This window comes from Bombina bombina, chromosome 6 (assembly GCF_027579735.1).
Source record: "Bombina bombina isolate aBomBom1 chromosome 6, aBomBom1.pri, whole genome shotgun sequence".
NCBI classification, from domain to species: Eukaryota; Metazoa; Chordata; class Amphibia; order Anura; family Bombinatoridae; genus Bombina; species Bombina bombina.
Genome location: NC_069504.1, coordinates 342,331,365 through 342,347,769, shown reverse-complemented (window position 1 = coordinate 342,347,769; position 16,405 = coordinate 342,331,365). Strand labels below are relative to the sequence as shown.

Here is a 16,405-nt window from a genome sequence, read left to right as displayed (position 1 = left end):
TGTAGATTAGATTTAGCTATACCTGTTTCGCAATAACTAACGGATATCAGGCTACTTAATACAACCTATGTACTGTGAACCTATAAGAATATGATTGTATCAAATAAATATAAGTCTATAAATGGCTACTGGCTTCTATCGACAGAAGCCGGTAGCCATTTATAGACTTATATTTATATGATACAATCATATTCTTATCATGGTCTATTTAAGAAAATGGGTACCTCACGATAGTTAGGTAAAATTAATAGGGCTAAAGACAAGTCCAAAAAGTCTCTAATTAACTTTCAATTCCAAATAATAGGTTAAGACATGGAGCTTCTTGCATGCAGCATTACAAAACAATTCATTATTTTATTTATTATTTTTAAAGCGTATGATCATATCAATATTTTTTGAGGGGCCACAGCATTCCATTTGGGTGGGTATTGCCCCCCAATGCCCCCCCTTGGAGCCAACCCTGCTCCTGGGTCTCCTTTAATAGCGTCCTTTTTCATTCAGTTGGTGATTTATAGTGTGAGCTGACACATGTGTACCCTGTGCCTGAAGGTCAGCTTGATTTTGTCTGGAAGTTGATCAATGTTCTTTATTCACCATTGGAACAATTATTTGTTGCAATCTTTGATCAATTTTTCTCTTTCGTCCACATCTAGGGAGATTAACTACAGTGCCATGGGCTGTAAACTTCTTGACAATGTTGCGCACAGTGGACACAGGGACATTAAGGTCTCTGGAGATGGACTTGTAACCTTGAGATTGTCCATGCTTTTCTACAATTTTTGTTCTCAAATCCTCAGACAATTCTTTGCTGCTCTTTCTCTTCTCCATGCTTAGTGTGGCACACAGAGACACACAACACAAAGGTTGATTACATTTTTCACCATTTTTACTGGTTGCCGGTGTAATTTCTATACTGTCAGCACCTGTTAATTGATACAGGTGAGTTTAATTTCAAATTACAGGAGCGTCACAAACTTGAAATGCAATTATTTCTTACAATTTTGAGAAGGTGCCAATAATTTTGCCCAGTCAATTTTTGTGTTTAGTTTTTTGTGGAATGTGTCAGATTTGGCTTTTTTTCTCCACTTTTTTTGTGTCAAACTAATACAAACAAAATAAATAATCATGAGAATGCCTAAACATTTGTAATTGCAACAATTCTCTGGGCAAAGTGGTGCATTATCTGACAGAAATATATATATATATATATATATATATATATATATATATATATATATATATATATATATATATATATATAAACAGTAAGGAGGGTTATTTGAAAATTAAATTATTAGAATAACACAAGTGAAAATTAAGGAATAAGCAACATTTATTTATACTTTTTATGGACTAACATGGAACTCAACAAAGACCCTTTTTTGTGATTGAAACACTGAACTATTTATTCTTAGTTGCTGTTTTTTTTAATTATTATAATACAATTAGTTGCAGCTTCTTAATATGATTTGGTTACAGCTTCTTAGAATTGTTGTCAGGTAAAATGAAGAAAAAAGAAAATACTCCTTTTGAAAAGATCATATTCCAGGTGTAAACATTAAAGCTCACAAACATTTTTCATGGTTAGTACAAGTTATTAAGTTTACAACTACAGTATCATAGAGCCTGAGGTCTTTTGACAAAAATATCAGCATTTTCAAAATTATGTGAGAATATATTTTTTATTTGAATTGGTGGTTGATTAAACGTTGGTTGATGTCTTTTGCAGTGGGAACTATTTAAGAATTAAAATGATAATATTTGATTAGCATGATAATGTTGCACTGATAATACTAGAGTTAAAATAAGGCCTCATATTTTGTATGGATTGTATAAAACAGCAGTAAAAGTTTAGGGTCATGAAAACCGATTTTAAAGTCAATTTTAATAAACCGTTTTCATTTTGTTCTGTCTTTAGGCACTGAAGTGACAAGAATGTTATGGCATAATATATTCTCTCTATCATTCTGCCACAGACTTACACATTATCCCCAATATTTCTCATAAAGTGCAGGAAGCACAATCAGCACTGTATAAAAATAATAAAATACCATTAACAAAAGCAAAATAGTCTATTGCAATTTCTTTTTAGTTCTAGCAGGAAAACATTACAGTCCAATTTTCCAATATGGAACCTCACAGTGCTTAGGTTCCAAAAAAAAACAAAAACAAAAACAAAACAAAAAACCCCCCAATTATTAAGATGAAAATATTTCATTATCAGATGTCACAAAGTTCAAAAGCTATTGACATAAAAAAAACTATTTCATAAGCACTATATTTACACAATGATTGTCAGTTTCTTAGTTTAAAAAATATATTTTATATGCTTTATTTTATATTTAGTCAAGAACTTCATTTAAGAAAACAATAGCACCGCTTTACAGTTCCTGGTCAAAAAAGTAAATATGGTAAAAGCAAATCTGCTACATATCTTTCATTGAATGCACTCTTTACTAGTTCTTATTGTAAGACTGTTACTTATATATTAAAGGGTCATAAAAACCATGCAATTTTGTTTAATTATTCAGATCGACCATACAATATTAAAAAAATCCCAACCTACTTCTTTTATCTAATTTGCCTCATCCTCTAATTTGACGAGAGGCATCTATGTGCAGCCACCAATCGGCAGCTTCTGAGCCTATCTAGGTATACTTTTCAACAAGGGATACAAAGAGAACAAAATAAATTAGAGAATAGGAATAAATTGGAAAGTTCTTTACAATTGCATACTCTATCTGAATCATGAAATAACAATTTAGGGTTTCATGTCCCTTTAAATTAGTATTCTGTAAAAATATTTTTGTTGTATACCTTTAGTGATTTGGTAGAAATGATTCAATCTAGTTAGTTATCACTCAAAATGTGCTATAATAGAAATGCCCAGGTAGGTTTAGGAAGGCTCGATGGACTTGTGATTTATGCCACTACTAATGTTAACCCATATTCACAAATTCATACTTTAATAAGTTTGAATTACTTTTCCTTAAAGTCAGCATTGCATATATATCACCTTTAGACATCATGTTATATATAAGCAGTAAAGGCCTTTACATACTTGAAGATTACCTAATTTCTTCCAGTTAAGGCTCTTTTCTGTTCTCTAAGAAGGCTTTTTGTTCTTATGAATAGTTGAGGATATAATTCAGTCTTCACGCTGTATGCTAATGGAAAAGTATAATATTCACTAAGAAATAATAATGTATTACTTAAAAGTCCAGGCAATTTCTTTCCCATATAACATTATAAGTTCCTGTTCTTCAAAACGCATATGGAATGTAAGTAATGAATTGACGTAAATTGGCTCAAGGGACCAGTCTTTTCTAACATCTGCTGTTCTAGTTAAGCACAACGAAACCATTATGTAGCGTACAGTTACATTACTTGTAGACGGCTGAAAGAATAATTGAAAATGTATGTCAAGACATTCTCTGGCAGTAGCCTCTGTTCTCAGAAAAGTTTTGGTAAGATTTGTTACAGGGGCATATATTTCATGTGTTAATATATATTTCTGATTCATACTGGGAGGCATCTTACTACCATTAAAGATAAATAGAGTGACCACAGTTTTTGCTGGCTCACATGATTTTTTCTGATTAGTAAATATGGGTGAACATAGAGGTTGCACTACATTTGTTATACCATTTGCTAACCTTGGACAAATCTACATATGCATGTTCAGAATGCCGTGCTACTATTATTAAAGGATTCTTGCAAACATTCTGTTTGGAAAATTGAGTGCTCCAACTGAATTTAATTTCGACTTAATGTGCTTATTTCTGTGCATACAAATATAAGGCTAAAACATAGACCACAGACTATGCTTTTTGTTTGCTTTTACCTGTTAGTTTTTTTGGCCAGATCATAACACCACACTTACTACAACATACTGTAGCACCATTGTATTTGTTTTTTTAACAGAGCTACATAACAACTGATATATGTGCATTAGAAATATGATTGTACATACTGCTTTAATTCAAAACATATGTATACTAGTGGAAAATTAACTAGCTTGTTATTTAAAAGAATCAGTGACTTTTATGAGCCTACACATGTTTAACTGCTTGTAAAAAATTATTTGCATCATTATGTATGTATGTTTTCAGAGAGATGTGGATAAGTCAAGTCTTATTGTGTAACGTATTAAACCGACCCATGTCCATAGATATGGATAAATCAAAAGCTTTCCTACTACTGAGAAATACAACTGTGCAAATATGTGTGGGCAGGCAGCCTGTTGCATGTGTAGAAGTGCAAATATAAGGGAAAAAAATGCTTAGACAAGGCTGGGGAAAAGATCCAGCATCCACAAAACATTTGGTTACTTTTAGTGCAATTGCAGCCATCAAAAGGTCTTTAATTTTTGGACCTTTAAGGGACACAGTTATCAAGGAAAATGTGCAGGATATGTAAAATAGATGAATGATTAGAAAGTAATAAAAACAGTTTACAAGATGACATAACAGACATAACATTGTTCATGAGAAGAATGCCCATTGGTTGAGACGTGAAGTCTTCCATTGGTTTCTGTTTTTTTTTCTTTACAGTAACATATCCTGCAGATGGCAAATTTATTCTTCAAGACTACAAGTGGCATTTACATCCTAAAGCTTCTGCTTCCTGTGCTTCCTCTATTTGTACTCTTCACATGTACTTCCTATAGAAAGAGAAAGATGAATAAAATATTACTAAAGAACAATATTTATACTTAAATAATTGTAAAGTAATAGTTTGAAAAACTATTAGTAGGATGGTGCAAGCACCATATATTTTTGGTTTACATTCAGCAAGTTGTGTATTTCTGTTGAGATGCTGAGATAAAATATAATAAAAAAGTTAATACACTTATTAATTAACATGGATAATGTCATATATTAAACTGAATGTCATTGTGGAATTAGTTAAATAGTTATACATGTGGACACACATATGATAAAAAAAAAATCGCACTTACATTTGTAGGTAGTGACTTTCACCCGTATAAAGTTAACTTAAATACAGTATAAACATTAGAACAAATCATTGCTATTCGACATCAATTGTTCCAATCATCATGAGCTATTATAAAGATATCTACATATTCTATTGATTAATATTTGTGTTGAAAAGGAACACAGTAGACAACATGCAACTGTATAACTTAGTTGAGTTAACAAAATAATCAGCTTGACAACTATCATCAGACTAGAACTTCAGAAACAAACGGTATTGATACAGGGAAAAGATAACTCTAAATAGGGTAGTGTTCATATGCGCTAAAAAAAACTGCATAACAGTCACCTTCATCATTGACCAAGCTTGTATCAGCAAAGTTTTATGGTCCACTGTGTTAAAGGATGCAGCTAAACATAGCTTGTCTGGGTGGTTATATATTAACTTTCCTGACAGTTGGTCATGTGAATTCTTTGAGTTCAGATTAGAAAACATAGAAAGCTTTTAATCTTTGATGTTTGATGTTAATCAGTTATATTAAAAAAACCTCAGGGATACCTGCCAGCTTTTTAATATGTTTAAGGAATTTCAGCTAACTAAAGCAAATGCATCTTTCATAACATCTACTAAAACAGTGCCTATAACTACATGCTTAGAAGACATCCATGTAATGGCAGATCTCCCAAAATACATTAATATCAGTAACTTTAATTCAATTAAAGTCTTTCTTTTAGATTTTATGAATGACAACAAATGAGTCAATCGTAATATTTTTGAAAAAACATATGTAATGGATTCTTGTGGCATTCATAAATACTCTAAACCCCCTGTGAAGTATCTTGTCTAACAGTTGTGTCTCAATATTTCAAAGCTGACATGGTTGTTTCAATAAGAGTGTGCTGCTTTATCAAGAAGAGTGATTTCGTCTGTAAAGATTTAAAGGTCTTTTTCTGATGCTGGTGTCCTTCACAGTGGAGCTGCTTTTATGTACCAAGAGGTCAACAGTTACAGAATAGATTTTCTTCCGCGAGATATTAATTTTACAAATAGGTTTGATGTACTCTAGGCCATTGGGTTACATTCCTGGTAGTTTTTTTCTTATCTTAGCCTTGTTCTTTATCAATCTCACTGTTCAGGAATATCTAATACCATCCAATTAATTTTACTACTGTTTTTAAATGCAGTGTGGTAATACACAATCACTATTGTTTTCTAGTTATATATGAAATATGTAAAATAATTTAGTAATGGTATATCTTAGAATAATGTAATTTAAACTGTGGATTAATCATTTAGTTATTATAACATATATGTATATACTATCAACATTGGCCAGCAATGTTTTTCAGATGTTTTTTGCAAAGTTGTATGCTGGGTGCTGATTGGCAGAAAGACAAGCCAATTCGGGGAAGAGAACCCAGGTGACAAGTGAGCTTTTTCTTTTTACCTACAAAAGTAGATGACGCCTCAGTAATGCCCGAGAATGCCCTTGGCCAAACCCTGATTCAAGTATGTGAGGTCTGTGAGATATCTATTATTCTGTCCAGTAACACTACATGTTAACAAAACAGGCATGCAAATATTTAACATGTAAAACACAACTGTAGAAAATAAAGATGAAAAGACCCTCTATAATGTTTTGAATATGATCTTGCCTTCACAATTAGGATCCTCGACAACCTCAGGAGCATCTATTAATTTACACCATTATATTAAAAATGTGAGTTAGGAAATGATAAATAAATATTATATATATATATGTATATGGGAAAACCATATTTTGTACTTTTCTGGTTAATATCATTTACTTATTTAATGACTATTGGCTAAACTTAATGCTGAAGAAAGCTAAAAAAACAAGTTTAGATGGGTGAGAAGATTAAAGAGAAAAAAAAATGTAGTTTTAAAAGGAGTAATTATGAATATGCTAGTTTTATTCTATTTTAGTTTTTATTGAAAATGTTGCTTAATACTCAGTAAGAAGACAGCCACTATCCAGTCTTCAAGAAAACAAAACAAATCAGCTTCACTTCTAGAATGCTGGTGAGGTTATTTTATTGATGGGCCAATATCTGTAGGCGATAAAGTTATTTAAATACCTCTTTGAGGATTTCACTTTTTGCTATTTTAAAGATGGGGTTTATCAGATACATAAAGCAACATATTAAAGAAACAGTGGCACTAAACTGAAACAATTTTATCCTTAAAGGGACATTAAACCCCAAAATTCTCCTTCATGATTCAGATAGAGGAAACAATTTGAAACAACATTCCAATTTACTTCTATTATCTAATTTGCTTCATTCTTTAGGTATCCTTTGTTGAAGAAATAACAATGCACATTGGTGAGCCAATCACACGAGGCATCTATGTTCAGCCACCAATTTGCAGCTACTAAGCCTATTTAGAGAATGATGCAAATTAGATAATTAGATAATAGATAATAGATGTAAATTAGAAAGTTGTTTAAAAGTGCATGCTCTTTTTAAATGATGAAAGAAAAAAAATATGGGTTTCATTTCCTTTTAAGGAAAAGGATTTCAGCCAGAGAGAAGAATTTTGAGTGAGGATGTTGGCCTGAGTAACTGGGCCAATTTATCTGTAAGGGACACCAGATACAGTGCCTAGGCCCAGCAAGTGGCCACGAAAATCAGAAGAAAAAATAAAGAACTTTTAATTCCTTGTGTTGGTGAGGTTTCTTCTTCCATGACAGGCTCTAGAGAGTGTACTTTTTACAGAAGAACCATGAGGAACTTAGGTCTGCTGGATGCCTCCAAGTGCAAGATCAGCTGCTATCTCTCTCTCTCTCTCTGCAGCCCCTGCTTTCTCTGAAGCCCCTGCTCTCTCTGCAAGTGAAAGATACAGGGGAGGAAAGAAAAGTGTGATATTTCCCAAGCTCTAATGGTCGTCATCATAAAAACAAGCACTGAACTGCAGACTTGGAGTGGCGCCTTATATGCTCAGCTTCAGTGTCTTGAGCCCATGAAAGTGATGATGCAACCCTTTTAAGCAGTATTTTGCGAGCTAAAATGAAAGAAGCAGGGAGAACAGATATTGACAAGCTGCAGTAATCAAAAAGGAAAGGATTAGGTCCTGTTTTAGGTTGAGTGATAGAATGCGAGCCAATAGAATTGCAAGCTCAATCCTATTGGCTGATTGCATCAGCCAATAGGATTTTTTTAACTTTAATTTCGATTGGCTGATAGAATTCTATCAGCCAATCGGAATTCAAGGGACGCCATCTTGGATGACATCCCTTAAAGGAACCTTCATTCTTCAGTAGCTGTCGAAAGAAGAGGATGCTCAGCGCCGGATGTCTTGAAGATGGAGCCGTTCCACGTCGGATGGATGAAGATAGAAGATACTGTCTGGATGAAGACTTCTGCCCGCCTGGAGGACCACTTCTTGCCGCTTGGATGAAGACTTCTCCCGACTTCGTTGAGGACTTCTTGCCGCTTGGATGAAGACTTCTCCTGGCTTTGTTGAGGATGGATGTCCGGTCTTCAAAAACTGTAAGTGGATCTTCGGGGGTTAGTGTTAGTTTTTTTTAAGGGTTTATTAGGTGGGTTTTATTATTAGCTTAGGGTTTGGGCTGAAAAAAAAACTAAATGCCCTTTTAAGGGCAATGCCCATCCAAATGCCCTTTTCATGGCAATGGGGAGCTTAGGTTTTTTAGATAGGATTTTATTTGGGGGGTTTGGTTGTGTGGGTGGTGGGTTTTACTGTTGGGGGGTTGTTTGTATTTTGTTTTACAGGTAAAAGAGCTGATTTCTTTGGGGCAATGCCCCGCAAAAGGCCCTTTTAAGGGCTATTGGCAATTTATTTTAGGCTAGGTTTTTTTTTTATTTTGGGGGGGTGCTTTTTTATTTTGATAGCGCTATTAGATTAGGTGTAATTAGTTTAAATATTTGATAATTTCTTTTTTATTTTGTGCAATTTAGTGTTTGTTTGTTTTTTGTAATTTAGTTAATTGTATTTAATTAATGTAATTGATTTAATTGGTTAGGTCTTAGTGTAAGACAGGTTAGGTTTTATTTTACAGATAAATTTGTATTTATTTTAACTAGGTAGTTGTTAAATAGTTAATAACTATTTACTAACTAGTCTAACTAGTTGAAATAAATACAAACTTAGCTGTGAAATAAAAATAAAACCTAAGATAGCTACAATGTAACTATTAGTTTTATTGTAGCTAGCTTAGGGTTTATTTTACAGGTAAGTATGTATTTAGTTTTAAATAGGAATTATTTAGGTATTAATAGTAATTTTTATTTAGATTTATTTTAATTATGTTAAAGTTAGTGGTGTTAGGTTTAGGGTTAGACTTAGGGTTAGGTTTAGGAGTTAATAACTTTAGTATAGTGGCGGCGACGTTGGGGGCGGCAAATTAGGGTTTAATAAGTGTAGGTAGGTGGCAGATTAGGGGTTTTTAGACTCAGGGTTTATGTTAGGGTGTTAGGTTTAAGCATAAATTTTCTTTCCCCATAGGAATCAATGGGGCTGTGTTACGGAGCTTTACACTCCTTTATTGCAGGTGTTAGGCTTTTTTTTAGCCGGCTCTCCCCATTGATGACTATGGGGAAATCGTGCACGAGCACGTAAAATCAGCTCAAAGCAGCGCTGGTATTTGGGTGCAGTATGGAGCTCAATTTTACTCAACACTGCCATATTGTATTGCCTGCTAACGCCGGGTTTTTGCACACCTGTAATAGCAGCGCTATAGGGAGGTGAGCGGTGGAAATAACTTGCAAGTTAGCAACGAGCCGCTCATAATGCAAAACTCATAATCTAGCCGAAAGAAATTTGTGTTTTACCATTTCCCGAAAATCCTCTTAAGGGAGGTCAAAAGGGGGGAGCTGATTTATAAAGATACCTATATCTCAAAAATCAAAATTGGTATTTAGATTCCGAGAAACATTGAGAATTAACGAAAACTCAAAAAGTTCATGTCAGCGAGTGTGCAACCCGTACGGGCACACGTGTGAGGGCACACATCATTGCAAGTGGTCAGGTTTTTCGCTATTTTTTACAAATCACAAAATCCACGCGAGCAAAGCCGCAGGCAACAGCTAGTCTAGTATAACTCAAACTTACTTCTAACAGCTCAGTATTACAAATCAAATGTTAATTATTACCAAGGAGTTGCTGTACATGGATTATTATAAGTAAGAAAAAACACATAACTATGTAATATCTTATAAATTGTTGAGGCTTTATAAACTGTAGGGAAAATAGATTTTAAGTTACATTTTTATTCAAATTTCATCTGATTACATTACATTTTAGTGATGTGACAGATATTAAATTGTAAATAACATACATTTATTTAATAAAATAAAATCACATAAATAAAATTAAATACTGAAATATATGTGCAAATATATAACCAAAATTAGCGTAAAATGTTTGGAGTCTAATTTTCTTTCAGCACAATTAAATAGATATTATTAATGCTATTACATTCACAAGATCATATATTTTACCAAGATTGACTGAACTACAATACCCACAAGCGCTTGGTCAGTCACGCAAGTGCAATACGAAACATGCCAAATCGGAAGTCACAAACACAACTGGAAGTTACGATCATAACTGGAAGTTATGTAATTTTGTAGTCCAGAAGGATTGTAAGACCGTACTCCCATTTTGGCGGTCTTTTTAAAAGAGTTTTCTCTAGTCTATTTACCAGTATGTATTCCTCTTTATACAGGGCAATTAATAGAACTTAGAGATGTGTATTCGGCAGAGTTTTGTTCACTGCCAAATGTAGTAGGAGGCTGCTTTTGGTAATTGGCTCTTTTCGGAGCCAAATATCCTCTTGTGCAAGTGAAACACACTAAGATCTGTGCAATTCCAGATCTTAGTATGTTTTACTTGCACAAAAGGATATTCGGCTCAGAAAAGAGTCAAATAATGTAAGCAGCCTCCTATTTCCACATTCGGCAATGAACGAAAATGACGAATGCACATCTCTAATAGAGCTGACATTAGTCTTGAGAAAGGCTTGTTTAAGGCCGAAACTCGTCGATTGGTGACTTTACAGCTCAAGTTTTTCATACTTTCGGGGGTCTGGTAAGCCTTGTATTTTGGGCATGGGACACCTCTTTATCTTATGATTTTACAATATATTATATTTCTATTTCACAGGTATCGTTCACACTGTGGATAACTTTGGATATACTTGGCATTTTTAGGAATGTATTTTTTATAATTTTTTCACCTATTTCTAGTTGAATTATCACTTATATATAGTGTTGGGAGACACTATATATATATATATATATATATATATATATATATATATATACTGTATTTATATATATTTATATATATATCTTTTCTTTTTTGTATTAAACTTACCTTATATTTTTTATTCAGAATTTTTAGTTTTTTTCACATACTATCAGGAAACACTTTATATTTGCATTTACATTTTTCCTGGACCATTAACTATCTTGAAATCTTATTAACCTTTTTTCATATTAACAGAAACTTTCATCTGAAACTATTTATCATTTATTGTCTATATACCATTTTACCCCAATTTTAGTTATATATATATGCGCATATATTTCAGTCTTTATTTATGTGATTTGATTATATTAAATACATGTATGTTATTTACAATTTGATATCTGTCACTTTACATTTTAGCTTATAGGTGGCACTTCCATTTTTATTTTTATTATTCATGGTAATTTTTGAGATTGGGTTAGGTATCTCTTTTTTGTAAACTTGTGTGTAATACATTTTTGGCACAGTGTTTTTACATATTTGTTTTACTTAAATTACATTTTAGTGTCAGATTTTAGGAACTGAGGAATTAACAAACATAACAGACATATGTGGATGCCACTGAGCAAAATAAGATTTATCAACAGCTCTTACAACTAGTATATCATATAAATACTGCTTACATGATGCCTCAAAATCATGTTTGTGAAATTATACCAGCATCATTTTTTTTAAAAATGGGACCGTGAGAATATTCATTTTCTTGAAAATAAAAACAGTATTTTATATTTATGCAGCAAAATGAAACATATTTATTAAATCAATGCATTTTCTTAGCATTTGTTCTTTATAGTCTTTGCCATGTTTCCCACTGTTCAAGTAAATAGCATGAAAATATAAAAGAAAGAAAAACTTTGAACTGTCCCAGAACATCTTTATTTAGCTTGGAACCTTAAATTTGAACTTCTAAGACACTGACTTCAGTAAAATCACTGCACTGTACGGAAGGGCCTCTAATACAGAATCGTTATGTGCTGCAGATTAAGGATTTCAAAAAAATAATATCACAGAACAAAAACTCCATAATTTAAAACACATTTTAAAAAATCATTAAAAAACTTTCTGCTAGATTACGAGTTTGGCGTTATGAGCGAAAAAGCAGCGTTATGGCCCATAACGCTGCTTTTCATCTAACGCTGCTATTACAAGTCTTGTAGGTATAGGTGTACCGCAACCCTTTTAGCCTGTCATGCAACGTCAGTACCGCACTTTTAAAATGGGACTCCCATAGCGCCGGTATTAAGAGTTTGCCTAGGAGGCAAAAAAGTGAGCAGTACACCCTATACTGACAAGATCCGTACCGCCATCTAAAGTCAGTAGTTATGGGATTTACGTTACAAATCTGTAGCATAAAACTCATAACTAAAGTGTTAAAAAGTACACTAACACCCATAAACTACCTATTAACCCCTAAACTGAGTCCCTACCGCATTGCAAACACTATAATAGATGTATTAACCCCTAACCTGCCTCTCCGGACATCGCCGCCACTATTAACCCCTATTCCGCCGCTCCCCGACATCGTTGCCACTATAATAAACCTATTAACCTCTAAACCGTCGCCCTCCCGCATCACAAACAATATTTAAATATTATTAACCCCTAATCTGCCTAATCTGCCCAACACCGCCCCTATAATAAACCTATTAACCCCTCAACCGCAAGCCCCCACAACGAAATATACTTAAAGGGACAGTAAACCTTAAAAATAATGTTATATAATTCTGCACATAGTGCAGAATTATATAACATTATATTAGCGCAATCTTTATAAAACAAAATTTCCCCTTTGAATTTTTTTAAAAAAATGCTGTTTCACAGACCCGCTCTCTGTGATCTGCTGAGCGGGTCTGTTTTTTTCAAACAGCGCATCGGGCCAGCTGTATAGTCACAGCCCGGCCCGACCGCGCCATAGCACTAAGTCTGACAGAGCAGGAGCGAGCTGCACTATGTGCAGAATTATATAACATTATTTTTAATGTTTACTGACACTTTAAATAAACTATTAACCCCTAAACCGAATGCCCCCCACAACGAAATATACTAAAATAAACTATTAACCCCTAAACTTAACGACCCCATTTTTACAATTTCCCTATCTTAAATTAAATTAAAATTTACCTGTCAAATTAAATAAATTAATTTTAAACTACAATTAAACTATCAATTAAATTAAACTACACATTAAAAAAATCCTAACACTACTCTAAAAACAACAAGTATCTAATTACAAAAAAAAAAAAAAACCCCACTAAATTACGAAAAATAAGAAACAAATTATCAAAAATAAAAAATAAATACACCTAATCTAATAGCCCTATCAAAATAAAAAAGCCCCCCAAAATAAAAAAAACCTTAGTCTACAATAAACTACCAATGGCCTTTAAAAGGGTCTTTTGTGGGGCATTGCCCCAAAGAATTCAGCTCTTTTACCTGTAAAAAAAATATAAACACCCCCCCAACAGTAAAACACATGACCCCCACAACCAACCCCCCAAATAAAATAACTAAAAAAAACTAAGCTCCCCATTGCCCTGAAAGGGGCATTTGTATGGGCATTGCCCTTAAAAGGGCATTTAGCTCTTTTACATGCCCAGACCCTAATCTAAAAATAAATTAGAGCTGCTTAAATCCTATTGGCTGATTTGAACAGCCAATAGGATTTTAGCAACTCTCATTCTATTGGCTGATTCAAATCTTTCAGCCAGTAGGAATGCAAGGGACGCCATTTTGAATCTCGTACCTTGCATTGAAGATTATACGGCGGAGACCGTATGAAAAGGATGCTCCGCGCTGGATGTCTTCAGGATAAACCCGCTCCGCGCCTCCGGGATCAAGATAGAATATGCCGCCTGGAAGAAGATTGAAGAGGCTGTCTGGATGAAGACTTCTCGCCACTTGGATGAGGACTTCTCTGCCGGGATGAAGATTGAAGAGGTTGCCTGGATGAAGACTTCTCCGCCGTGATGAAGATTGTTCAAGCGGGACTTTAAAAACTGTAAGTGGTTAGGTTTTTTTAAGGTTTTTTTGGGTGGATTTTATTTTTAGATTAGGGTTTGGGCAATGCCCATACAAATGCCCTTTTCATGGCAATTGGTAACTTAGGTTTTTTAGATAGTTTTTTTTATTTTGTGGGTTTGGGGGGTGGGAGTTTGTAATGTTAGTGGGTATTTGTTTTTGTTTTTTTAGAAAAAAGAGCTGATATCTTTAGGGCAATGCCCTACAAAAAGCCATTTAAGGGCCATTGGTAGTTTATTCTAGATTAGGTTTTTTATTTTTGGGGTGTTTTTTTAATGGGTATTAGAATATGAATCATTTTTATTATTTTTGATAATTTGTTTGTTATTTTGTGTAATGTATTTTTGTATGGTTTGTTTGTTTTTCTTTTGTAGGAAAAGAGCTATTATCTTTAGGGCAATGCCCTACAAAAGCCCCTTTTAAGGGCCCTTGGCAGCTTTGGGGGGTGAGAGTTTGCATACTGTTAGGGGGTGTTTGTTTTTGTTTGTAGCAAAAGAGCTGTTTAACTTAGTACAATGCCCTACAAAAGGCCCTTTTAAGGGCCCTTGGTAGTTTATTTTAAATTAGGCTTTTTTATTTTGGGGTGTTTTTTTAAAGGGTATTAGAACAGGAATAATTTTTATTATTTTGGATAATTTTTTTGTTTTTGTAATGATAGTTTTTTTTATTTTTTGTAATGGTAGGTTTTTTTTATTTTTTTTGTAAATTTAGGTTTGAGTGTATTGTAGCTTGGGTTTTACTTCACAGGTAAGTTTGTATTTATTTTAACTATGTAGTTAGTAAATAGTTAATAACTATTTACTAACTAGTCTACCTATTTAAATTAAATACAAACTTACCTGTGAAATAAAGTTAAAACCTAAGCTAGCTACAATATAACTATTAGTTATATTGTAGCTAGCTTAGGTTTTATTTCACAGTTAAGTATGTATTTAGTTTTCAATAGGTATTATTTAGTTAATAATTGTAAATTTAATTTAGATCTATTTTAATTATGTTAAAGTTAGGGGGTGTTAGGGTTAGGGTAAGGTTTTGGGGTAGGGTTAAGTTTAGGGTAGGGTTAGGTTTAGGGGTAGGTGTAGGGGTTAATAGTTTAATTTAGGTTGTTGCAATGAGGGGGGCTGGTGGTTTAGGGGTTAATAGGTTTATTTAGTTATTGTAAGTTTAATTTAGCTCTATTTTAATTATGTTAAAGTTAGGGGGTGTTAGGGTTACGTTAGAGTTAGGGGTTAATAGTTTAATTTAGGTTTTTGCGATGTGGAGGGCTGGCGGTTTAGGGGTTAATAGGTTTATTTAGTGGTAATAGATTTATTATAGTGTGGGCGATGTTGGGCAGCAGGAGAATAGGGGTTAATAACTTTAGTATAGTGGTGGCGATATTGGGAGCGGCAGATTAGGGGTTAATACCTTTATTTAGGTGGCGGCGATATCGGGAGCGGCAGATTAGGGGTTATAACTGTAGGCAGGTGTCAGCGATGTCAGGGGCAGCAGACTAGGGGTGTTTAGACGTAGGGTTTATGTTAGGGTGTTAGGTTTAAACCGTATTTTATTTTTACCCATATACATCAATTGGGCTGCTTTACGGAGCTTTTCTTTCCGCGATCGCAGGTGTGATTGATGTCTATGGGGAAAGCATGCAAGAGTACGTCAAAGCAGCACTTATTTTTGGTGCGATATGGAGCTTAAAAACCCCATATCGCCATAACAAGCCTGGTTTTTTAAAACTTGTAATGGCAGGGCTATAGGGGATTAAATAACGCCACTTTTGTTGCGTTCGTTAATTTCCCTATAGCGCTCAAAACTTGTAATCTAGCTGATTTTTTTTTAAATGAATGACTTCCTTAAATAGACATTAAACTGAAAATCCCTCATTAAGGTCTTGATTACAAGTGGAGCACAAAAATATTGTGGGTTAACATTGCTCAAGCACAAATAGTGCTTTTTTTTTGTGCTCTTATTATATAAGTCCAAAGTTATTTTTATCACTCAAATGCTATTCTAGGGCAGTGTTTCTCAACCGGGGTCCTCAAGTACCCCAACAGGCCAGGTTTTCATTATACCTGAACCAGTGCACAGGTGAAGTAATCAGCTGATCAGTAATACTATAGTTATCAGCTGATCAGTAACACCATTGTTACTAACCTGCTCTCACCCA

The 16,405-nt window shown here is 33.8% G+C and overlaps 1 protein-coding gene across 1 annotated transcript in view; it reads right to left on the bottom strand.

Annotated features, from left to right (window-relative positions):
* Positions 1 to 1,378: 1,378 nt before the first annotated feature.
* The window catches only part of IGF1 (insulin like growth factor 1), a 216,045-nt gene continuing 201,018 nt past the window's right edge, over positions 1,379 to 16,405 (bottom strand). The window contains exon 4 of the mRNA XM_053716977.1: positions 1,379 to 4,663. Coding sequence (XP_053572952.1) covers positions 4,604 to 4,663 — 60 coding nt within the window. The 3' untranslated portion in view covers positions 1,379 to 4,603. The remainder of the gene's footprint in view (positions 4,664 to 16,405) is intronic.